We start from the raw sequence: 24,605 nt of genomic DNA, 5'->3' as shown, positions 1-24,605 counted from the left end.
TTGACACCGCCAAAATGTCAATTTGGAAAGATTGAAGTAAATATTCTTCATGTTGCTCTCCTCGAGCATGTGAGACTCATAGTTAGATTAGATTATCATCATGCTATCTAAAGATGTATTTTTTTCCTTACAGAAATTATACAAATTTGATGTAGATAAACCTAAAGTGAACTATAATTTAGTACGAAGTAAGTACGCAATAAGTCTAACATAACTGTCAATCAAAATAATCCGTCATAAATTCCGTGTTATGAGGTGTTCCCGACAGTCATTTTGTGGCCGAGCTGTACCGTACCAACCACAGAAGGCTCAATTTGTTCACCCATCTAATAATGATAGGTCCCACTAAGTACCAACAATATTGTCGATAGTATTAAGGTTAGTGCTAACTTCCTCTATTCTAGATTCTAGAGCGCTCTCTTAGTTTTGTTCTAGATTATACCACCTATGTTTGTATAGAAAAGGAACTCATACCTAATAAGTACTATTTAGACTTTTTTTTTCTAGTATATGTATTTGGCATTATTTATTTTGATACTCTTCTTAATAACTTTTAGTTAAACTTAAGATATATTGACTCAGCACAAAGCAAAAGGAACACTAGTTTTGGATAGAGGAAGTACGTCGACAGTGTCGAACTGTCACTGATATGCTAGATACATACGTCGATGTGGATTACAAAATAATGATGGCCATCATATAGATGGATGCAAAATTAACATAATATGAAAGTATTATATGGACCTAATGTATTAGTAAATTTGTACTCTGCAAATTTTTAGGGTAATTGTTGGCCAAAGGCTAACAAGTTTGAGTCTACAAACTACGAACATATATGAAGGAATAAATTATTCAAATGCTGCAACACGCGATACACAAAGTACAATAAAATAAAGGTGCGTCGACATCACTGGCCAAGTGGCCAATAATATTGCATCTACTGTACAAGGTGTTAGTGCTTGTAGGGTTGAGTTTAAATGGGATGTGACACAAGTTGTCGGCGATTCAAAAGTGAGCATAGCTCAGCTGTTAAAATTTAATACTTTTTGCTAAGTGAGCATAGCCCAGCTGTTAAAATTTCTTACGGTGGAATCTACCCATCCGGATTTAAGTTTTGAACCCGGCACGGGTGCTCTCATTTTTAAAAAATTTATTTTGGATTTAACTAGCACCATTCTGCCAGTGGTAGGCGACCGCGAGACGTCTACGGTGACTTCTTTCAATGTTAGACGGCGAGACGCGCATGATGATTTTGGATCTGCCGGCTCAGTATCTCGGGACAGAGTTACGTAACTAGACTGATACTCATAGGAATGAGTGTGCATCCCTGTATGCGAACGAGTGGTCTTGTTTCGAGCAAAAAACTATCCACTGATTTTCTTTTTCTATATATAAGCAGAGGTCGATGGAGGTGTGAAGCAGCACGGCCTCTGGCTGCAATCGTTTCACGTTTCTGAAGCAGGCATGAAGATCCTCGCCGTCGCCGTGCTCTTCCTCCTCGTCCCGTACCTTCTCCCTGGCGGCGCATACGCCGGCCACCCACACAAGTCCTTCACCTCCATATTCAGCTTCGGAGATTCTTATGCCGACACCGGCAACTTAGTCAACCTGGCCGCGCCGTTCGTCCCGTTGATCCCGTTCAACAACCTCCCCTACGGCGAGACGTTCTTCGGCCACCCCACCGGCCGGGCGAGCGACGGCCGCATCATCCTAGACTTCATTGGTACGCACACACGCGCTAGTAGATCTGCCTCGATCAAACTCTGAAATCTGAATGGTGCGGTGTTCAATCGCATGCTGTTGGTGAATGTTTAAACTGACATGGAACGCATGTGCAGCCGATGCTTTCGGTTTGCCCTTGGTGCCGCCGTTCCTGGCGCAAGGGCAAGACTTCAGCAACGGCGCAAACTTCGCCGTCGTGGGGGCGACGGCCCTGGACCTGGCCTACTTCCAGCAGCAGAACATCACCTCGGTGCCTCCGTTCAACAGCTCTCTCAGTGTCCAGCTGGGGTGGTTCGAGCAGCTCAGGCCTTCACTCTGTAGCACCACGAAAGGTAAGCAGCAGAGATCGACCGAATAATTAACTGCTTGTATAGCTAGCTAGCTAGCTAGCCGTCAAAAGCTTACTAGTATACAGTTAGTGCAAAATGTACAGGATGCGAGCATTACTTGGGCAAGTCCCTCTTCTTCATGGGAGAGTTCGGCGGCAACGACTACGTCTTCCTCCTGTCTGCCAGCAAGACCGTGGACGAAACCAAAGCCTACGTTCCAACCGTTGTCAACGCCATCACCATCGGTGTCGAGGTACTTCGATCGTTCTTGACTACCATATTCCGCAGGCTGGCCGGCCGGCTGCTTCTTGCGTTCTCCGGCCCGCCGTTTTAGCTAACACTCGTAGTCTATGTTGACCAAACTGAACGGCGGCGCATGCAGAGGCTGATCCTGCTCGGCGCCAGGCGCATCGTGGTGCCGGGGATCCTGCCGACGGGCTGCACCCCCATCATGCTGACGCTCTACGCGAGCCCCAACAAGGCAGACTACGACCGCTACGGGTGCCTCACCAAGTACAACGGCTTGTCGCGCTACCACAACGACCTCCTCCGGAGCCAGGTCAAGGCGCTCCAGAAGGAGTACCCGTACGCAAAGATCGCGTTCGCCGACTACTACACCCCCGTCCTCACCTTCCTGCACAGGCCGGCCATTTTCGGTGAGATCGATCACATAGCTTCCTTGCTGCTTCAGCATTGGCACCGAACGAATGAACTGATGGTCCAACTGAAAACCTATGACGACGACGCAGGGTTTGACGGCAGCTCGACGCTGGTGGCATGCTGCGGCGCGGGCGGCGAGTACAACTACAACCCCATCGCGGCCTGCGGCTTCCCCGGCGCGACGGCGTGCGCGGACCCGTCCACGGCGGTGAACTGGGACGGCATCCACCTCACGGAGGCGGCGTACAGGACCGTCGCCGGGACATGGCTGCACGGCCCGTTCGCGGAGCCACCCATACGGAATCTGGCGTATTGATCCATCGATTGCTTCATCTCAACTGTTTCGTCATGGAATAATGGATGGGTCATCCAAGCAAACTGAATTGCATGGTTCTGACTGGATATGCATGTTGATTTCCTGTTTATTGGAAATTTTCCTTTGAAGAAGAAAAGAAAGGCGTTTTGGGCACATGTTTATTCTGTTTTTTTTCTTGTACTAATAACTGTGATGAGTGTACAATCTTCGGGCTCGGTTATCCCTTCAAACGGGACTATTTATTTATCTTGCCTGATCTTTTACACATTTGGATGAAGCAATCAATTTTTCCAGCCTCTTGTCTTGGTAGAGTCCGGAAGATCACCACTATCCACTGAGGCAACGAAAGAAAACAAAAACATGGCGCAATAAAAATCAATTTCTATTCTTTTAAAATGGAAACTTCCAATTTTTGCAGTCTAGTGAATAAATGGATAGATCCTGCCTCTAATTGTGGTAAATAAGATGCGACGACATGAGGCGATAAATTATCTCATGTCACCCGAAGAATCGGCCCGGCCTGCCCACAAGCAGCGCAGCCCATCACAGCGTGAGATTGCATGGGCCAGCGGATTTCTTTCACAGATGACGGTGGGCCGATTTCATTTTGGACTGTGTGGGCCGACGTGGCAAGCATGGGCTAGCTAGCATCTTTTTCCGTGCTGTCAGCCCATCTCTAATGGACCCTAGGCTGGTAATTAAATTGGAAAAGTAAAATTAGAGATGTAACAAGAGAAGGTTCGAACCTAGGTCTCCAAAATAGTAAGTAAATCCACACACTACCATTGCACCACCACCGTTGATGTAACAATAATAGAAATTTCCCTCTATCTAAAATCGGGTTCAAGGACAAGGCTCCCAGCCATTCAGCATGCGACATCTTTTTTTACAAAACAAACAGATAATTTAACGTGCAAATAAATTAGTCTATATAGAAAAATTATTTTACATGGAGAATAAAATATTCTTATAGTCGAACAGCTAAACCTGCAAACAAACAAATAATTTTAACAATCATAGTACTACTTCTCATGGGCTGAATGCCTCCTCATCATAGTAGGTCGAGCGAAATAAATGAATGGTCCGAATTAGAGGATCCCATAATACAGCACAGTTGACTCACTTTATAAGAAGACCAATAGGCCTGATTTCTTGTCCGATCATTTTTGGCCCACTTTGTGGAGCGTGACATGAAAAAGGCCGCTCGCAACATGTAAATCGTGAAAACTCCACTTGGAATGGTGGCCCACCTAATATCCTCTGATCTAGTAGTTTTTTTTTTCATGTAGTACTTGAACAAAGTAGTATGTCACGAAAATGAAAAGAAAAAAAAACAAAAGGACCTAAATTACAATTTTTCAGAGTCAAAAGTTCACCTAAGGAATAATGAATTCTCCTTTGCATACAAATCACTCGCGATCACGCCCCTATCCCCCACAAGTTGGCAATTGAAACATTTTTGCAACTAAATTCAAGAGAAAGTAATCGCTAACTTTTCCTTTGACGTTCTTTCTATTATATTCCTTTTGTGTGGAAAATCTTTTACCCCCTGTAATAGTAAATCAAGCAATCTCTGCTATCTTTTTTCCTTTACTCAGTTATATATTGAGCTACGTACAGCCTAGCTTATAACCAATACCAATACCAGTAAAGGTACGGTGTTGCGTGATCAGATCTGTCCGGTGAGCGCGGCGTAGAAGAGGACGTTCCAGGTGTCGGGCAGTCCGGCGACGCACCAGTGCGTGCAGTCGCCGGCGAAGATGCCGCCGTCGTACTTGGTGGGGTGCGCGTCCTTCCGGAGCTGCGAGAGGTAGGTGAAGTCGAGCAGGTAGACGGGCTTGGCCATCCCGGCCAGCACGCTCCGCAGGATGGCCTGCTGCGGGATCGGCCCGCCGGGGTAGGGCCCCGTGCCGTTGAGCGGCCGCGTCTCCCCCATGCACGTCTTCTTCGGCGACGCGCCCCAGTCCTGGCCCCTGCAGACAAACAATGGACGCGGCCGCCATGGCAATGGCATGGCATGGCAGCGGCCACATCGTTATGCACGATGCTGGCAAGATGCGAACCCTGTGTCTGTGTGGTTCATAAATGCGGTTCGGTTAATTGTTGCAGTCGATGGCAGGGACATGCATGGGGCCTCTGGATTCTGATGAATTTTATGTAGCTTGCCCCTTTCTTTGTGAGCTGGATGGAATTGAAGCCGGAGGAGGAGAAAGAAGGAATGGTACCTGTAGTGCGATGGCGAGATCCCCTGGAAGAAGACCTTGGTGTCGGTGTGGAGGAGGTTGGCGTCGACCCAGGTGGCCCAGGTGCGGAGCGCCCTGGCGAAGGCCCTGGTGCGGTCCATGTCCCTCACCACCGTGCTCCCCTCCTGGATGAAGTCCCAGGGCTGCGTGGGGCCGGTGCGCGGCCACCAGTGCCACGAGTCGAAGACGAGGACGTCGGCGCCGAGCCAGTTGCTGGCCTGGTCGATGGCGTCAAGCTTGAGGACGCGCCCGGCCTTCTCGGGCACCAGGTCCACCAGGTAGTGCGTCAGGTAGTACACCACCGTCACGTTGTAGTCCTGCAATGCAAACCAGCATCACAACCCGTCAGCTAGCTTGCTTCCTTTAACTATGGAAGCCATGAGAGTACTACTACTGGTGCTACAGCATTTTTCAGTCTCCGTTTCGCTTCTTTCAGGAGAGGGCCCTGAGATCGATCTGATAGCTCTATCACCGGGCCGGACAGTCTAGTCGGTGGTAACAAGGCCACTGGCACTCTGGCAGCCACTGAAAAGAAACGTATTTCTTCAAAAAAAAAGAAAAAGAAAAGAAACGTGCGACTGTCCGTGCGCCGGCGTGTCGGCGCTCAATGGCGCCAGGGAAGGAACACGCCGCGAGCGTACTGCCAGAGCTCAAAAGAGGCGGCGTGCCGGCCTCTGCACCGAGCAGAGCTGCCACTGCCATGCCGAGCTGGCCGCCGGCAAACGGCCAAGTCGCGCCCACTCACCGTCAGTGTCAGACCAATTTTCGTGGCTCTGACCACCTGACGGACTGACACAAAATAAAAAAGAAACACGGCAAGTAACGAGGGCAGGTAAAACTTTCCAATGAACCGAGCCCGAAGCGGACGAGGCCTAGCCGGACCATGTTGTCACCAACCACCGCCAACATGTCGCGGCGGTTCTGTCATCGGCGGCGGGAGGGAGATCCGGCCATTGCAGCCCAGCTCAGCTCAGTTTGGCGTCTTGCTCTGCTCTCCATCCACTGATCCACCCTTCTCGATTTCTACAGTTTCAGTACTCTACCGGTACTAAAGTACACGCGCAGTTTTCGAATAGGAACTACCGTCGCTCCGAAACGAGACCAAAACTAGCAAGACGCGTAGACTAGGCACTGCAGATACGGGCACCAAGGGCAATCCCCAAGATCACCGCGCCGATAGGCAGCAGCGGCTGCTGGCACGAGACCGGGGTCCAAAGGCTTTTCTGTTGACTTTTGCCGCGCGAGGGCCCGGCCACCGCACGAGAGCCCGAGATCACCCGCCGCTCGTGCCAGCGAACACCCCGGCGGCCAGGCCCCGCCCGCGCACCAAGGGGGTAGATGGCCACCGCGCCCTCGCTCGACACCACCAGCCATCCTCCCGGGCTCTCTTCGCCTTCGCCTACGCGGCCGCGGCCTGTTTGTTTAACCCACCGGCCACCATCCCTTCCCTTGGCGTCACGTCCCGGTGATCAATCACCTCATGATGCCCAGGCCGCAGAGCTCCCACCAACCCAACCGCCAGCTTTTCACCGGACCAGGATCCAACCAACAAGCTTTGCCCCGCGCGGCGTGGGCCGTGGGCGAATAATTTAAAGAAGAAGGCACGGGGCACGGGCAGAGGGAATCCGATCGCACGGGCGCGATGGGCATTGTGCTGCGTACTACGTACCTCGAAGCGGACGGTGTAGGAGGGGTCGATCTTCCCGGACGCCGGCGACACGGTGGTCCGGGCGCCCGGCGCGGCGGCGTGGAGGAGGCAGAGCAGCGACTCGTACTGGTTCAGCGCCAGCGAGTCGCCCACGAACATCACCGTCTTGCCGCCCCACATCCGGAGCAGCGCCAACCCGTCGAACCTTCAGTTCACCCATTCAAAATCCACACCAGCGGTGAGCAGTCGCAGTCACAATCTCTTTCCAACGTAAAACACGTCTCGCATCGCACTCATTCGCCAGGGCGTGCGAATTCCGATCGGGAAGAGCAAGAAGATCAGAAGAAGAACACGCATTACCTGGGCTGCGCGCACGGCGGGTCGGGCTGCCACCGGTACTTGAGGTACGCGGTGTCGGGGCGGCCGAAGCGGGCGCACGCGAACTCGTCGCGGATGAAGGGGCACCGCGACGAGTCGTACAGCGGGTACGACGCGTCCGCCACCCACCGCCCCGCCGCGAACGCGTCGCACGACGACCGCGCCGATGCCGCCGACGCGCCGCGCTGGTGCTGCCGACGCGTGATGGTCACCGCCGCCGCCGCCGTGCACGCCGCAAGCAGCGCCAGCACCGCCACCAGGGCGCCCGCCCACAGCGCGGCCGGCCGCTGCCTCATCATCCCCGCCCTGCTCTCCTTGCAAAACAGACCACACGGACTTGGGTGAGCGCCGCCGGCCGGTAGGCGCGAGGGGAAACGGGCCGGGGGAGGGGGGAGCGAGCAAGCGAGAGGTGCGAGGGAGAGGCAGGAGCGGTATATGTAGTAGCGTCATGCGGTTTCTCTCTCTGCTGCTTCTTTAATGGTGGGCGGCCACTGCCCCTGCGCCATGGATGCCTTGGCTGGCTGGATCCGGATGCTGCCTGCCTGCCTGCACGCGTAGGACCGTAGGTCCAGGAGATAGCGCATAGCAGGACGTACAGTTGGCTGGGAGTAACAACCTGGGATCGGATTCACTGACCATTCATGGATTGGTTTGATTGCTTTCCTTTCGGTGCAGCATCCGTGCGTGCATGGGCCCTGGCTGAACGAACCGAACCGAACCGTATGGAGTGACCGGAACCAAACGAAACGAACCTTGGCAGAGGCGCGGTGGGTTTGGCGCCCGGCGGCTCATGCGCTCCTCCTGCCCCGCGCCCGCCGGCGGCGGCGTCTCCTGGAGCATCTGGCGGTGGCGCCGGCTGGTTCTTCATGACGAGTACGGCGGCGGCAACCGCCTGACGAGCGGAGGTATGATTGATTGGGTTCGGCGCGGCGCTAGCTTTACTGCAGGTCCGTTCCGTGCGGCCGCACGCGATTCCGGCGAGGAGCCAATCTGGACTCCCGACAGGGACGCTTGTGCGAGCAAGACAAGGAGGCGGCTTGGCACGACGATGCACTCCTATTTGCGAGCTCTCTCGCTCGCTCGTGTAGTATCTTCTCCTCCTGGCCGGTCTATCTTAGTTGGAGTTAGGGCCCAGGAGGAGGAGAAGATCTGTGCACTGATTTGATGCGGCAATCAATCCTCTCGAGATTCTTTGCCTCCGGGACCTGTCGACGTCCAATGGGGAAGGGAGAAAAAAATGGTGTCGAAATGGAATGGTATAAGATGGGAGATGATAACCGGGCGTGCAGGGCGGGGCAGAATGTTAGTGTTATACCCTTGCACAAGTTATTCGGCAGCTGGGCACTACCAGTTGTTCATTCCTTGCCTTTTGTGGCCGGCAAAAGGGTGTGCGTGTGGAGATTCTTTCTTTCTTTCAGGGTCAGGGGCGAAGAACGAATGAAGAGATCTCTCTGCTTTAGCATTGGAAAGAGCTCGGCTTTCTGTCTCTCACTGTTCCCGCCCTTTTTCACGCTCCTGCTACTACTTGAGCATGCAATCGTCAGCTGATGGAAAGGGTTCTAAAAAAATGCTCTTGAACAGCATCCATCTCGAGCAGGAAAAGAAACGGATGCAATGCAGGTGGGCAAGAGGATCGGGTCGGCTTTATAGTTTATAGTATAGGGCTAGATTGGGAGGGTGCAGCACAGGAGGCCAGACCGAGGAGATCTGGTTTCAGAGAAACATGCAGGTGCAATGGTGAGTCACATGTTGGTCGTCTCGTCTGCTCCTCGTCCTCCCTCGTCTCTGGATCCAATCCAGGGCGGTCAAGCGCACTTGTCATCAGCTCCGACGACCACATGCTGGAGCCAATCACCGGGACACCGCATGGCCGAAGCTTGGGTATGCATGGTCCCAGCCAAGTTCCCAAGTTGCAGAAGCTGCTAGCTAATAGCTAACGGCGAGAACTTGCACCAGAAGCGTCGCGTTGCTGGGACTGCGATCCTCCTACACGCAGTAAGTAGAAAAAACCTTTAGAAAGCAGCTTTGCAGATTTAGAAAAAACCACAACCGGGTCGGCCGGCCTACAAGCAGAGTTGGAAAACCCTCTGCTTTTCGTCTTGTTCGCGGCCCTCTGATTGCAGTAACGAATACGGTACTCCACGCCACTTTCGAGAGAGAAGAAAAAAAAGAGGGGAAAGAGACGGAGACTGGAAAAGCTGAGGGTGACGGCTTGTTTTCTCCATCAGGAAATACTTGTACCAACCAGGCAACCAGCCAAGGCCGGCCTTTGGGTTGGCCGCTTGAACCACCTCCGCACATACTGATTAATCATGGCATGCAGCTCATTATGAATGCAAGCAATCCTTGTCTTGATTAAGGGAAGAAACTAATCTGCGACCATCGTCCTGGGCTGAGCGAGCTTGTCAACGCTTCTGCCTTTGGCAGTGGTGGCTGCTGCTGCGCTCGAACAGAGACCAAAACCTGCTGGTGTCAGTGGTCTCCTCAAGTGACCTGAAGCGACGTGGGCGGCGGCGGCGGCGTCCGCTAGCCATGAGCGGAGCCCACGCCGCCCTAGCCTGCGCTATCTATCTATCCCGTGACCGCCCGGCCTGGAGTTGATGGCGTACGTGCTGAGAGGATCAATCATTCAATCCGATGACGTTGATGCCGTCGCTCATGGCCTATCGGCGTTCTGGCCTGGCGGGCGCCTCCCTCCCGGCCGCTCCTCATTGCAATCTGCATTGGCTACCTCCTGCACGGCACCACCGTTGTCAGTCGTCACCCGGTCAAGCGAGTCTGGGCGACGACTAGGCACTCAAGTTTGAATTTGTAGGATCTAAAAGGCAAATGCTAAATCAATTTGTAGAATCGGTTTTGGACCCAATCTGCTGTGCCCTTTCCCCTCCGCTCCCGGGCCCAATCGGCCTGCCGCCCTACCCCCTCACTGCCCCCGTGTTCCGGCCCAGAAGGCCCAATCGATGCTAATTGTTACCTGCTACTGTAGCTAATGGCCTTTTCGTTGGGAAAATATTTGGGCTATTAGCTTACTAGTACTGTAGGGCGTTTGGATCCAGTGCTAATTTCAGCAGTTACTCCTATCAATTAGTAGCCTATTGATTTGCTGCATGCAACGGAAATTGCATTGGAAAGCAATCCAAACAAATCAATTGCCAATAGCTGTCAGGATCGAGCTCATCGATATAACCCTAATCAATCACTGCCCTGCAGGCATGTTCTACGTACGCGTACCTCTATATAATTAAGCTAGCCAAGGGCGATCAAGGAATGAATAATCCCTCGTCCAGTAGCAGTCATCCTCCTCCTTGCTCAAGTCGTCCATCCTGAATTCCTGATCCTCCCGGCCTCCTCATTGCCCACTTCCTGCGACTACCATCGATACGTACAGTTCAGCTGCTGCAGAAAAGATCGTATCGATCCAGCATGAGGCGCATCAGTGCTTTCTGGAACCCTAGCAATGCAAGCACACTGTAAGTAGACATACTCGCTCAGATCAGCTAGCTATTTGTTTACTGTATGATTCATGTATTTTAGTATTAACTTGGAATAATTTGTGAAAGTGAGTACTGATGTTTGATGAGCTAGCACTGAAAGAGATTCAATTCCGATCCGCATGCAGGTCGTCCTCATCAGCTGTTGGCCGATGCCAACGCCTCGACGGCATTGTACGATGAGAGAAAGAACGAGGACCTTGTTATATGCGTGGAGTACAACATCAACTCCTGTGCTTCTGCTGCACGGACCCAAGACGGAAGGTGTGACTATTGTGATGTGAGTGTAATATTGTGATGCATATGCAAGATGTAACATTTGCTTGGATGGTTTTTCTTTGAGAAGTAGTTGATTCGTGCTTGAGAGTTGTCTCATTGTAATATTGGATGGCTTACAACGCAAATAAGACCATCCGTCGGATCCTTAGCCGGCATCGGCGTTAGTAATGACCATGCCATGCTCAGCATGTCCAATTAACAATACCACTATTACCCGTAAGCACTGCCACGAAGAAGACTAAAATTTTTCGAACGGTTCAAAATCAAGTGTGTATTTGTCTGCATGCACTTCAGTGGTAAGGGTCTCAAATTTTAGTTTAGATAATCTAAGTGCTGCGGGCCCTAAAAGAGCTGGGTTCTGATCTTATTTAATTTTGAGCTAAAAATATATAAAGGCCAAGTTAAATTATGAAGAGAGCACTAGAGTCATGATCCGTTACCACCCCTCCTTCGGATCAGTAAGAGAAAATTTGAACAACACAGCCTCAAGTGGAATTTACAGTTATGCCGGTGGATGTATAGAGACTTAGAGACGCAAACACCTCACGCTCTCATCCTTCTGTAAGATTATATGCAGCAACTAGACACAGCTTCAGTGAGGAGATTTGTAATTTACACAAGCTTTCCCCTGGAACCAGAGACATGGAGCAGCTTCTTGCAGTTTTACAAGACCTCCCAGTCATGCTCCAGATCGGCTGATGAAGAAACTAGTTGATATCCAATGTTTTCTGAGTCCTGTGATCCAGCAGGCATGGCCTGACGTGTACTCACCTGCTTCTTTGACCACCGGAGTTTACTCGACAAGCTCCTCATAAACATTTTCTGCAAGCAGCAAGAAATATCAGTTGTCATATTTCTTCTGAGACAATTGGTAATATGACATTATTCTCTTTTAAATTTCCCCAAGCATCTCTTTGAAGTAAGTTTCAGAAAACATTAATCATGAGCTGAAACTTGCTCTCACTAGCTAGAATTACATGAAGCGGACATTATGATGTAATTCACCAACATAATTCATTTTCCATTACAACAACAGCATCACCATGTTTCAAATAATATTACCTGAAATGATGCATTGTTTCGCTGAGGGACCGGGGGCACAATTTCATCGTTTTCCATGTGCTCCTGGCCATCCCTTAGGTCCTCTATATCAACAGACTTAACCATAGTGTCAGTTGGCATATTTGGAACATCAGCACAGCTAGGCACATCTGAGCTTGATTCATGCGAAATGCTAGTTCCTGCCAAGATCAAGTAGCAAGCATAAAAATATATCTAAGAAATGCTTAAACCATGATTAAATAAATATATCAAAGAAATGCTTAAACCATGATTAAATACCAGAATTGATTAAAGGCACTAGCTAAGTAATTTTATTATGAACAATCAAAATAATGCCTTTAATGGGCCTTAAAATATATTAAATTACTAAACACTATCCCAAGTAAGATCGTCATCTAGTTTACTGAACTATAGAAGTTTGTATCACATAAAATTATTTTTTATTATTTGGGTGAACAAGCCAGGCAAACTTTATGACCAAACGCTATGAAGTTGGGAAGATTCAGACAACAGGAAAGAACAGAACTGCATGTCATATTTCGAAAGTGTAGAGATACAAACCATGCGTAGTTGCTTCCACAGGGCCGTTTGCACCGTGTGATACCATTTGCTCTTCAGAATTAGCACTAGAATCTTCTAGCAGCAGTGCTTCAAAAAAAACAGCAGAATCTACCAGAATATCTGTGAAAATTCAGTATATGAAGGCACAATAAGTAACATAAAATAAATTATATGTGCCTTTATCGTTCTTATTGATAAATACAGCTGTGGCTATAAGCAGCGTGCCTGAATGTCCAGAACAGTGAAGTCCAGCTTGTTCCTCCTTGTTCAATGCCTGAGGTACATAATTATCTTGGGTTGCTTCCACAGAGCCGTTTGCACTGTATGATACCCTTTCATCTTCACAATTTGCACTATAATCTTCTTGCAGCAGTGCTTGAAAAAAAACAGCAGAATCTACCAGAATATCTGTGAAAATTCAGTATATGAAGGCACAATAAGTAACATAAAAATAAATTATATGTGCCTTTATCATTCTTATCGATAAATACAACTGAGGCTATAAGCAGCTTGCCTGAATATCCCGAACAGTGAAGTCCAGCTTTTTCCTCCTTGTTCAATGCTTGAGGTACATAATTATCTTGGGTTGCTTCCACAGGGCCGTTTGCACTGTACGATACCCTTTCATCTTCATAATTTGCACTAGAATCTTCTAGCAGCAATGCTTGAAAAAAAGCAGCAGAATCTACCAGAGTATCTGTCAAAATCAGTATTTGAAGGCACAGTAAGTAACATAAAATTAAATTATGTACCTTTATCATTCTTATGGAGAAAGTAAGGTGAGGTTATAATTATAAGCAGCTTGCCTGAATGTACAGAACAGTCAAGCCCAGCTTGTTGATCCTTGTGCAATATGTGTGGTACATAATCATCTTGGGTAATTGTAGTGGAATCTGTCAGGACATGTACATCATTTTTCAATGAAAATAAATTTAAAAATAGATCAACATATTGATGGTTGGTGGATAATGGGTTCAATAAGCCAGCTCAATCACTTGCTAAGTTTTCTTTTCCAAGTGAGCAATCAAAATCATTATAGGGCACACTTTTAATCTTTTAAGATCAAATATTCAGCATGTTTACATTTCACTCGCTCATCTCAGTACTCAAACTTAAGAATGTGGAAAAACTGAGCCTTCACAACGAGTACGACCATCATCTGGTTCACTAAACCATCCTAGAAGTTTTAAGATCTCATGTCAAATTACTTTTCACCAATTAGGACAAGCTGCTGCCAGACAAATTTAATTACAAAAGAATCTTGTATGTATTCTTGTATTTACTAAAGTAGTAAACCAATGAAGTTGATATGATTCAGGACAGTTTACATGTTATATGCATTCTTGCATTGAAGCTCTTTTAAATACAAGGGGAGAGGTAACAAGAAATTATGTCACATTGAAAAGGTGATGAAAAGGTCCAAACCATGAATTGTTACTTCGACAGGGTCATTTGCACTGTGTAATACCGCTTCCTCTTCATAATCTGCTCTAAAATTTTCTAGCGGAATTTCTCTATCACAAACAGAAGAATCTGCCAAGAATATGAAAAGCACGGTAAGTAACATAAATTTAGGATGTGCCTTTATCACTCTTATGGATAAGAATAAGCTGAGGTAAGGAATTTGCCTGAATGTCCAGAACAGTGTCCGGCTTGCTCTGCCACTTGATCTGTTTCCAGAGCATGAGGTGCATGGTCATCTTGGGGTATGGCGGTAAGTCCTATCAGGTCAATTAAAACTTTCCATTAAGACAAATGTAAAGACAGTTCAAAATTATTGGATGCAATAGTCAATGATCTGACTATGGAATTCAAGTGTAATTTCGCAAAATAAAAAATTACACTATTTATATTACAAGGTGGCAATGATCTCATGAGAAAACACGAACCAAGTGGTCGTGGTTTTACAGAAGTCTCTGGATTCCATAGAATAACTTCCTCGGAGCTGTCTGAAAGGGGGAAAAGTGAGAAAACGGTACAGAAAAATAGCTAGTTAGGTGACAAGGTGTCGATAAAGAGAAATAGAGCGTCTATCAGAAAAAAAAATAGTAACCACATATTCCACTTGGCGAGGCGTCCTCTGCCTCTGGCAAAAGACACAGATCATTTGCTTCAATGCGACCTCCTTCAGAAGAAGTATTTTCTGGGTACACATGATTCATCAAGGACAAACCTGTACTTTTTCTTGAAAATGATTCAGTTCCATGAGCATCAGTATCTACACAGCCAGTAGATCTGTTTTCCACTGTTATGAGAGATGCAGGAGTAGAGGCTTCAGTATTTGGTCCAACTAGCGCAGTCTCAACAGATGTTGGTGAAGATTCAGTGATGACACTGCTACTAGATTGATCCTCCTCATTTGGCACCTCATCGTCAGTAAAGGGGGCAAAAATTATTGCCTGGACATCTTCAATGAACTCAACAGCCTTATCATGAGCTGAATCCAGATACTTGGCCGGGAGCTGTAAAAAAAATGCGAGAAAAACAGATACAAAGCACGGTCAAGAAAATCCTATCTTATCTTAGATATCTAAATATAGGATGAAAACAAGATTAAAAAAATCGTGTTTGCATCAACTACTACTACCTCCATGAACTTTCTCACATTTTCCTCAAATCCATCAAAATCGATGCCCATGTCGAATCCACTCATATGTGAGAAGTCAATATAATCCGAATCAATGCTTCTCGCCATTAGCCTTTTTCTTTCTGCCAATAGAAGGATGGAAATAGCCTGTTTCAGAGTTGCACAGTGGAAGTTCAAAATCAAGTACCAGAAAACACTAATTTTGCAATATCGTTTCAGTGTCATATACAATTTCTAACAAGATTCTCGAAATAAGATCCAGACATCTGATTCAGGGCCGCTCTTGAATTGTATATTTACTAGATTTGCATTAAATTATCTACGACACTGAGTTGTATAAATCCAAGTTTACACATAATCGGATCGTACATAACTAAAGTCAAATACTAACACATGACAATTCACGTTCTGTTTTTAATCTTCCGCGTGATTTTTTCAATCCTGATTTTAACGCCAGAACTGAACGCTAAATGTATGTTTGATATGACCTCGTTGCAGTTGGGTTTATTCAAACTCTAGTCTTAAAAGCGCAGACGTGCTCACCGGCGGCGAAAAACGAAAGCTGGCGGCGATGGGCCTTCACCTGGCAGGCAAATTGCAGACACGGGAAGACGACGGCGAGGTGTCCTCTTGGCAGCGGGCTTCGCCGGCAGTGACGAGAAACGGCGGATCCGCACGCCGATGGTTGCCGCGGTTGAAGACGGTGGCTCGAGTCTGTCGGTAGGGCTGCGGGGGCGCGCGTAGGTAGGGGCAACTTTAGAGGCGCGTCGCACGTGTTCTTGGCGCACACGCCGATATACACCCGGCGGCGGCACCCGCCGCGTCGTACGGCAACCGGACTCGGAAGAGTCCAGTCCAGCGCGTGCGGTCGGGTCTCGTCTCGTCAATGGCCCTCCAACGTGTTGCGGGTTTATGGTTTTTTTTTTTGTTTTTTTAGAGGGTGGGGTTTAAGAAATTTAACCTGGAAGGAAGGAAAGCTTAATAAGGGCCAGCAAAGAGGCGGCTCAGCTGTGTGTGTTTGGCCCGGCCCACAAGGCACTTCGACTGTAACCAAGTTTTAAATAGCCGGCTACAGCTGCCGCTAGCTGCTAGGAAGGGCAGCCACTGTGACATTTAGCAAGCTGTAGTCCGTTAAATACCGGCTATAGCTCGCTAAATGCTGTAACGGCAGCCCTGCCGCTCAACGCCAGAACACACGTCTTGTCACGAGCAGCTTTATGTACCGGCAGCGCTGCCGCTAAACGCCTTAGCCGATGATTTAAAAAAAGAGTACTGTATACGAGCAATAGTTCCTATACATGTGATCTGCTTAGTGCTTAGTTTTCTTAGTTTGATTTGGTCTCTGGAACTTTTCAGCTGAGGTTGTGCATGGACCGCTGTTCCGCGATATCACTCCCTCCGGTTATGAGCGGTTGGATACATCTTTCAATGTAATCTCAATCAAGGTTGCTGAGTCTGACGTTCGTTACCCCATCCATATATATGGTACCGTATTGGCAAGGGATAAGAACGATTACAGATGCGTCTACTTATTCAAGCGTGGAAGGGATGAACCCCAAGTCATTACTAGGAAGGTCTGTATCCATTTAATTCCTCTCTATTGGCTATTGCTAGATTATTATTATCAAGATTGTCAGTATCGAGATCATTATGGATACAAACTTTTTGATCATTGTTACTAAGAAGTTTGTCTGGTAGCTATCTGTTTCTAAAATGTGACTGCTTACGAAGTGAAATACAAACTTTTCCATTTGAACATAGGAGTTACGCATGCCTGTTTCTTGCAAGTCATAGGATGTTCACATAACTGCAGTAACAGAAGAGGTTCTGCCCTTATTTGAAATCAGAGCTGGGCCCAAAGATCCTAAAGCTTCAGGTATATAATATATATAGACCATCAGTCGACACTGGCTTGGTTGCGTTAAGCCACCAACCTAAAAGACTTTTACTCTGTTCTGTTGGCTTGACTTGGTGCTCAATACACGTGAGAATATTTTTCACACATACACTATGCTCTCTGTCGTTCTGCAAAAAGAAGAAGAAAAAAGGAGCAATCGCATATAACGAGACACATAGGTGTTCTTATTCCTCGCAATTCCTGATTAGCGGGATGAGACTGAAGTTGTCAAAGTAATCTGTGAAGTCTTGGATCTCCAGGTGGTGTTTAAGTGAACCCTGATTTTCGTGAGCTCATCGTTGTGTTGTATCTACCCAAATTTCTCGTGACATAACATTTGATATGGTCTGAATTTACATTTGGCTTATTGAGTTTAATTCCTTTAATTTTCTGTGTAATTGTTCTTACATGTTTCCTCCCCTAAATCCCTGTGCAGAACCATATGCTAGCTTTGACAGGTCCATATCGAGCACTTGGTGGCACAAGTCATATGTATTTTGAGTTTGATCTCAAGATTAGGGGCAGTTGACGAAGATTTCAGCAAAGGTTTATTGGAGCTCCATGCCTTTATGCATACTTCCGGTGTACCTTGCACATCTTCACTACAAAGTTACCTAAGGACTGTGGATATGGTGTGTGTGCCTGTTCATCAGGCCTTGGAAGCTTCTATTGGAGTCAACTTTTTGAATGGGAAATCTACTTCGCTGGCAAAATATTTGCTGCGACTTCTGAAAGTGATACAAGTAAAATGGTTATGTATGACAGTCAAGTGCCTGGCACCAAGACAGAATTTGGAAGTGATGGATCTGTTTCGTTAAGTCGTCATGTATTATCTGTCCGGAGGGGTGAAGACCTGCTGCTATATTTTTCTGTTCGTGATAGTTACAATAAATCTAGACGCCTTAAGTTTGTTATAGGCAATGGTGTGGATGAACGTACTTGCAACCTAGGCACTTACAGGCTGCACGTGAAGATCATTTGGAAGGGTGTCTTTAGACAACCTCGCATTGAGTCGAAGGTTATTGGTAACATTAAAGTATTGTGGTGAATGGACATTGGAATGCTATTGCGTAAAACAAGTTTAGTAAAGTGATGTCAGCAGGCTATTGCGCAGAACTTCCAAGTTTTTTTTGAACCAATTTTTTGGGAACTTTCGGGTCAGGAATTCTTTCCTCCCAATAAATTTTGGCAAGGTCCGAAAACCAGATTTTTTTTTAGCCTCTGTTTTTCAGGTACTCTTGGAGATGCTTTTACATACAGCAGCAAAGAACCAGAACATAGAGCATCACCAATGCCGCAGTGCGTGAAGCATTCATTCTGCCAAACTTTTGGAGAAAAAAAATCTGGATTTGTGTTTTTTTAATTGATAGGTGAAATAATGACAAACCAAACCGGTTGTTAGCAGGTACCTATATCCTGTATAGAATAACAAACATACGAGAAAACTTGGAATAAAGACACAGAATGATCCAGATAAGAAGTCAATTTATCACTTTGGTCCGAGCCAAAACCATCTCTCACACCATGTCTGTGCCTTGCTAACTGCTACTGTGAACAACCATAGACTCAATTTACAGGAAAACTACATTATTGCAATAATATAAGAGGAAGAGTTCAAGAAATCTATGGCTCAACAGTAGTAACTTGCTGCCATTCACCATCCACAGCTTCCTTCCACAGGGTCACATTGTTGTTGCCATCAGACACTGCCAGTATATTCCCGGTAAGCGACCACGACAGCCTCCACACAGGGGTTCTGAAATCATACAGGGTCCGACCTTCCCACTGCTCACCTTCTTTCGCTGATGTCCAGATAACCACTGTTCCATCCTGAGAGGCGCTTGCGATGGTGGACTTTGGGAGGCCAAGATTTGGCGCCCACGCAACATCTCTCACCCAGTCCTTGTGCATCTGCAGTGCGGGGAAACAATCCATCCTCCAGCTTCCGTTGGTGAGCTTCCACACCTTGACCGTGTTGTCGCAGCCACCAGACGTGAGTTTCTGAACATATTCATACTGGCCAGAAGGTCCTGCAGTGATTAGAGCACCGGGTGCCATCGCAGGAGCCCAAGAGACTGAGGTCACTCCTACTGGATGCGCCTGATCAATGCGAGTCGTGTCCCAACCTCCATCAGAACGAGCAGTGAAGACTGAAATGTTCCCATCAGATGAACCACAGGCCAAGCTGAGACCCAGCTCGTGAGGTGCCCATGCGATGGAATTCACTGAGGACTTGTGCTCAACAAAGGTGTGCACCTGTGCCCATTCGTCGGGCTTGCTCCCTTCTTTCCAGATGATAACCTGGCCATCATAGCTGCAGGATGCAAGCATGGAACCAAACTTAGGATGTGCCCATGCAACTTGCCAAACTGGGCCCTGGTGTCCACTCAAAGTTGCAAGCTGCTGATGCGACGTGCCACTTATGCCAATGATCTTTATCGTATTGTCAGAGGAGGCTGTAGCAAGACGCTTCCCGTAGTAATCCATGGCGATATCATGCACCACATCTTGATGCCCAGTCTCAATCTTATGGGGCGGCATTGTTCCTCAGCTTGAAGACACGACAACCAACTCTTTGGTGTTGGCCACGTTAGACTCCTATTTGACAGAACAAATGTGAGGGCATCAGTCAAAGATAATATAATGCGTGTACAATTAACTGAAAAATAAGGCCAAGTTATACATCACATGGAGTTGATAGTTCATTAGTATGCAATATTACAGTTACAATCACAACAGCCCTCAAGAAAAAAATATTGCAGTTAAAACAGCTTTAATAACACTGATGGTCCAATACAACTGCTAGTTTGTGATTGCAGTTCCTTTTTCACAAAAAGGCAAAATTCATAATTCATCAGATTAACTAAGGAAATAGGTTGGTTAAGGATACACCTCTGACCGATCCCTTTGATAGAAATCAGCTTAATGAGCTCAGAATACAGCGGCCTATCACAGCATCAGGAAAATAAAACCAATTCATCATGTAGCATGACTGGTGACTGGGAAGAATTTTGGATTCAAATTAAAAAGACATAGTCCAGCAGATACATAAAGTGCAACACATTTGGTACAACAACATCGTTTTCAATTTTTCATATTTAGTATTTTGCAACCCGCTCGAGACCACGTATGCTCATAATTAAGCTCTGAAACAGATAGAAAAAGAAAGGAGAGATCCTCAAGAGCTTAAACAAACTTGACGGACCAAAGGAGTCGGTGTAAGAAACCCCAAGATATCAAACCAAACGCGCCATCCCTAAATCCCTCCCTAACGCCAGAATCCCCGGAAGAATTCCTCACCAGGACCTAGGGTACCCCGGCCGGACGCGCAAACCAATCGCCGTTCCTCGGATTCATTCCGGCGCAGAGCACAAGTAGCAAACCACAGGCCACTGGAGGGGACGGAGAACCAGGTCTTGCTTACCCGCGGACGGAGGGGACGAGGAGGACTGGAGGAGCGAGGCCGAGATGGAGATCGCCGCTGCGGCCGCCGCGGCGGAAAGAAACAGGCGACGACGGCGAGCACCCCACCCAACTTGTCGTCGCCTCCTCGGTCTATATGGGCTGGGGCCAAGCCCATCAAGCTCGCCAAACTCTCGGCGGGTTGGGTCCATGCCGCCTTTCTCAGGCCGGGGTGCGAACCAGTTGTAGGCCCAACAGGCCTAACAACTCTGTTGGGCTGGCCCAATCTACTCGTAGTCCAAGATGATGATGAGTCTGGTTATGAATTCGGGGTACGGAGAGCCGCAAGTTCAGTTCGCAGAAATTGAAGACAACAATTATTCAGTCAACCTCTGACCAATGAGACGAGCGATTCCCACGTGGATGTGCCATGGTACGACGTCGACGAGGGGTGGGCGGAGGCGCAGGACCACCTTGGCCATGTTTCCAAGCTCCAACCACCCCAAGCAAAGCGAGCTCCATCATCATCTCCTCTCTCTGGCTGGATGGGCATCGGCCGCAGGAGGAAGTGAAGTGACTCCATGAAATTTGAGGATTTGACGCGTGGAGCAGGCCGGGCCACGCCTTGGAGCTGGAGGGAGGGAGCATGGGTCAATCATCGCGGGCCTGCTGCATCGTCAAGTCAAATGCGCCGCACGCCGCCATGTCGCGCTGGCCTCGTCTCGCCCGCGCCACCTCGATCCCTCCCTAGCTCTGCTCCCCCACTCCCTGGCCGACACGCTACCGCGCCGTATTTAAGGCCGCCGGGCTGGTGCCCGCCGCCCATCACTCCGCTCCATTACTCCATCCGCAGTCGAGCGTCCCGATCCGTTAATGGCGTCTCCTGCGCCCGTCAAGAAGGTAAGTCTCTTCTCCGGCCTGATTGTCCGCCCTACTAGTACGATCTCCGGTCTCCCGGCGCTTCCTGCCGTCATGTATGTCCCGTCGCGCGGCGTAACATGTGGTGTGCGTTGCTGCCGCTGCCGCGCTGTGCAGGTGCTGGTGCCGATCGCCGCCGGCTCCGAGCCCGTGGAGGCGACCGTCCCCATCGACGTCCTCCGCCGCGCGGGCGCCGACGTCACCGTCGCGGCCGCGGGCGGCGGCGGCCTGCTCGTCGACGCCATGTACGGCGTCAAGATCGTCGCGGACGCCAGCGTCGCCGACTGTGCCGACGCGTCCTACGACCTCGTCGCTCTCCCCGTAAGACGAAGCAAATTTCTCCACCGCGCGCGGTGGCGCCCGGCCCGTGCTCCCGTTTCGCTTCGCGCTGATTCGCTCGGCGGTTGTGCAGGGAGGGATCCCCGGCGCGGCCAACCTCGGCGGCTGCACCGCGCTGGAGAGCGTCCTGAGGAGGCACGCGCTCAAGGGGGACCTCTACGCCGCCATCTGCGCGGCGCCGCCGCTCGCCTTGGCGCGCTGGGGCCTGCTCAACGGCGTCAAGGTAATCGATGGCACGCCTGATCTGTCTCCCGTTGGATCACTTTTGTTTTACACCCAAGTGCGCACAAAAAGTGTGATTTTTAATCTGCTTTCTGCAGGCAACTGCTCATCCGGCGTTCGTCGACAAGTTCCCGGGCGAGGTGACCGCCGTGAACGCCAACGTGGTGGTCGACGGCAAGGTCGTCACAGCCCGTGGGCCGGCGATGGCGATGGAGTTCGCTCTCGCCTTGGTGGAACAGCTCTACGGGAAGGAGAAGGTTGACCAGATTGCCAAACCAATGGTACGTACCTGTCTACCTGACCCGGAGAAATCCTGCCAAACGTGTACTTCGATTTCGATTCCCCCAAGAAACGGAGAAAAACGGAGGATTGTTCAGAATTAGCCAAGGGCATGTTTGGTAGGGCTTCTGCAATGGCTCCGGTGGCTCCTGCTTCTGCGGCAGTTCTACCAAACATTTTGTCTGAGGAGCTGTTTTCAGTAAAAAGTAAAAAATAGAGAAGCCGAAGCTGTTTTGGATGAGTCATAATTTATGGGTCCTCCAAAACAGCTCCGGCTCCTACTTTGGAGCCTCTCATGAGAAGTTCCGCCAAACACCCCTTAACTATTGTGCTAAGTCGAGGACTTGAAACAAAATGGACGTATTCAATCACAATAAAACTAACCAAGGTAAGCTCGCTTCGCTTCAAGCACGTAGATTTAACAAGCATTTGAGTACAATTTCATACGGAAATGCTCAACTTTTACCGGAAACGGAAAACATTCTGCGTTCCAAGTTTGGACATGAAAAAAGGTGTGGAGCACATGAACGATTCGTCCAAAGAAAAAAGATTGAACTTTGAAGAGGACAGGAAGGCATAATTTGTGGGGTTCCTTGAGAAAAGGGTTGTGAGATCACGAGCACCATTTTTCAGTGAAAACTTTTGCCTATAGCTAGGGATAGAGCATGTGGAAAGCCCAAGACACAATCATTGGTCGGCATGAGTCCTTATGGGGCCTCGCAGCTGTTGGGCGTTGGTGTGATTGTTGATTGCCCATGCTTTCATCATGTGAAGTTTATCCACAAAATCATTACTCTCGGAAATGATGCTTATCTGCAAACGCCAAGTTTACAGTATATTTCTGTCGCACCACCACAAAATGAACAAATTTTTAAATTAACAAGTTTTGAATTTTCTTGAATTTGCTAGTGAATTACAGAACAGATGAGCTAGCTATTGATCCTTCACCGTACCTGCTCTTCTTCAGCTTGTCAGATATGAACCTGGGTATACCTTCAAGGAGCTCAACCCGATCCGATGGCAGTGCAGCGGCACGCCCAAGGTACTCGCGTTTCCAAGATGAAACATATCTAATCTAAGTGCCAGGCCTGATCTGAAACATGCTACATCCATCAGAAGTTCCTGAAACCTTCTTCTCGGTCTGTTCAGGTTCTGATCCCTCTCGCCAACGCGAACGAGGAGGTGGAGGCGATAACGATCATCGACGCGCTGCGGCGGGCCAACGCGGACGTCGTGGTGGCGTCGGCCGAGGAAGGCGTCGAGATCGTCGCGCGCCACAACACGAGGATCGTCACCGACGTGCTGCTCGACGCCGCCGCCGGCCAGCGGTTCGACCTGATCATCGTCCCGGCAAGTCGCAAGCTTTCGCTACTGCTCGATGCATACATGCATCCTGGCGAACTGGATTTCAATCAGTCTGTCACTGATAAAAAATCTCCTCCCGTTACTCGCTTGATCAGGGCGGCATGCCCGGCGCGAAGACGCTCGCCGGCAAGGAGAAGCTCGTCGCCTTGCTGAAGAAGCAGGTGGAGGCGAACAGGCCGTACGCCGCCATCGGCGCCGCGACGGCTCAGGTGCTCGAGCCGCACGGCCTCCTCAAGGTACACCTCAGTGCATCGCCGGACAAAGATCGATCTCGGTTTGTCTGACCTGCTCGGCATTCCGAATTGCTGCGCGATCGCAGGGCAAGAAGGCGACGACGGGTACGTCCATGGCGGGCCTGCTGGCGGACGCCAGCGAGTGCGAGAACAGAGTGCTCATCGACGGGAACCTGATCACGAGCAGGAGCCCCGGGACGGCCATGGAGTTCGCGGTGGCCGTCGTGGAGAAGCTGATGGGGCGCGAGGCGGCACGGGAGGTGGCGGAAGGCTTGCTCTTCGTCTGAGCCCGGAGCGAGGCGGAAGCGGGGGCTCGGCGCCCTGACAGGACGGCTGGCTGGAAGCTCTGCGCCTGTGCCCGTGTGAACGAACTACATCTAATTCCATCCATAAAACGAATTTTGCCGCGAGCACGCTACGCGTCGAAACTGCCCCTGAATTCCTCGACGAACAAACCAACCTGCCGTTGGGCACTTGAATGGAGTAGTACAACACATTGCTTATGGCGAAAATGATGGTTCAAACAAAGACTTTCGACATCATTTTCAACCAGAAACCTGTGAAAAGAATTTAATGGCCACATCATTTTCAAACGGAAACAAGCACTTGAATGGGCCGATTTTGAAGACTTTAGTGGTCGCTCATGCTCGGCCCACGCACTGAAAGTCTGAAAC

At 49.0% G+C, this 24,605-nt stretch overlaps 5 protein-coding genes across 8 annotated transcripts; 2 read left to right on the top strand and 3 right to left on the bottom strand.

The window, feature by feature from the left end:
* Positions 1-1,324: 1,324 nt before the first annotated feature.
* Positions 1,325-3,326, top strand: LOC112894617 (GDSL esterase/lipase At5g45910-like). 2 transcript variants are annotated; one of them, XM_025962382.1, is made up of 5 exons: positions 1,325-1,723; positions 1,839-2,054; positions 2,156-2,304; positions 2,434-2,707; positions 2,801-3,326. In XM_025962382.1, exons 1-5 carry the CDS (start codon positions 1,465-1,467, stop codon positions 3,025-3,027), a joined length of 1,125 nt encoding a protein of 374 aa, XP_025818167.1. In that variant the 5' UTR covers positions 1,325-1,464; the 3' UTR covers positions 3,028-3,326. The 2 variants fall into 2 exon arrangements, with proteins under 2 accessions (XP_025818167.1, XP_025818166.1); XM_025962381.1 differs by having other exon boundaries at positions 2,138-2,304.
* A 1,006-nt stretch (positions 3,327-4,332) lies between these two features.
* LOC112895583 (protein trichome birefringence-like 38) lies at positions 4,333-8,411 on the bottom strand. The gene is made up of 5 exons (XM_025963544.1): positions 8,049-8,411; positions 7,279-7,602; positions 6,940-7,123; positions 5,253-5,587; positions 4,333-5,000 (listed from the first exon to the last, which is right to left on the bottom strand). The coding sequence occupies exons 1-5, from the start codon at positions 8,162-8,164 to the stop codon at positions 4,697-4,699; spliced, it is 1,263 nt and encodes a 420-aa protein (XP_025819329.1). The 5' UTR covers positions 8,165-8,411; the 3' UTR covers positions 4,333-4,696.
* A 3,105-nt stretch (positions 8,412-11,516) lies between these two features.
* LOC112894876 lies at positions 11,517-16,143 on the bottom strand. Of its 2 annotated transcripts, none has more exons than XM_025962707.1 (12): positions 15,820-16,143; positions 15,274-15,423; positions 14,863-15,151; positions 14,579-14,638; positions 14,318-14,410; positions 14,115-14,222; positions 13,496-13,582; positions 13,204-13,386; positions 12,915-13,097; positions 12,690-12,809; positions 12,129-12,307; positions 11,517-11,888 (listed from the first exon to the last, which is right to left on the bottom strand). In XM_025962707.1, the coding sequence occupies exons 2-12, from the start codon at positions 15,382-15,384 to the stop codon at positions 11,730-11,732; spliced, it is 1,572 nt and encodes a 523-aa protein (XP_025818492.1). In that variant the 5' UTR covers positions 15,385-15,423; positions 15,820-16,143; the 3' UTR covers positions 11,517-11,729. The 2 variants fall into 2 exon arrangements, with proteins under 2 accessions (XP_025818492.1, XP_025818491.1); XM_025962706.1 differs by having other exon boundaries at positions 13,204-13,374; positions 13,442-13,582; positions 15,277-15,423.
* Positions 16,144-18,638: 2,495 nt separating this feature from the next.
* On the bottom strand, positions 18,639-20,742 carry LOC112895760 (protein transport protein SEC13 homolog B-like). Of its 2 annotated transcripts, none has more exons than XM_025963751.1 (2): positions 20,598-20,742; positions 18,639-19,771 (listed from the first exon to the last, which is right to left on the bottom strand). In XM_025963751.1, the coding sequence occupies exon 2, from the start codon at positions 19,712-19,714 to the stop codon at positions 18,797-18,799; it is 918 nt and encodes a 305-aa protein (XP_025819536.1). In that variant the 5' UTR covers positions 19,715-19,771; positions 20,598-20,742; the 3' UTR covers positions 18,639-18,796. The 2 variants fall into 2 exon arrangements, with proteins under 2 accessions (XP_025819536.1, XP_025819537.1); XM_025963752.1 differs by having other exon boundaries at positions 20,474-20,603.
* Positions 20,743-21,273: 531 nt separating this feature from the next.
* On the top strand, positions 21,274-24,530 carry LOC112893041 (protein DJ-1 homolog B-like). The gene is made up of 8 exons (XM_025960187.1): positions 21,274-21,475; positions 21,611-21,814; positions 21,906-22,055; positions 22,153-22,335; positions 23,301-23,375; positions 23,483-23,683; positions 23,794-23,934; positions 24,018-24,530. Exons 1-8 carry the CDS (start codon positions 21,449-21,451, stop codon positions 24,216-24,218), a joined length of 1,182 nt encoding a protein of 393 aa, XP_025815972.1. The 5' UTR covers positions 21,274-21,448; the 3' UTR covers positions 24,219-24,530.
* Positions 24,531-24,605: the final 75 nt, after the last annotated feature.

Source organism: Panicum hallii, chromosome 5 (assembly GCF_002211085.1).
Source record: "Panicum hallii strain FIL2 chromosome 5, PHallii_v3.1, whole genome shotgun sequence".
NCBI lineage: Eukaryota > Viridiplantae > Streptophyta > Magnoliopsida > Poales > Poaceae > Panicum > Panicum hallii.
Note: the sequence above shows the minus strand (reverse complement) of the source record. Positions and strands in the feature narration are given on the sequence as shown.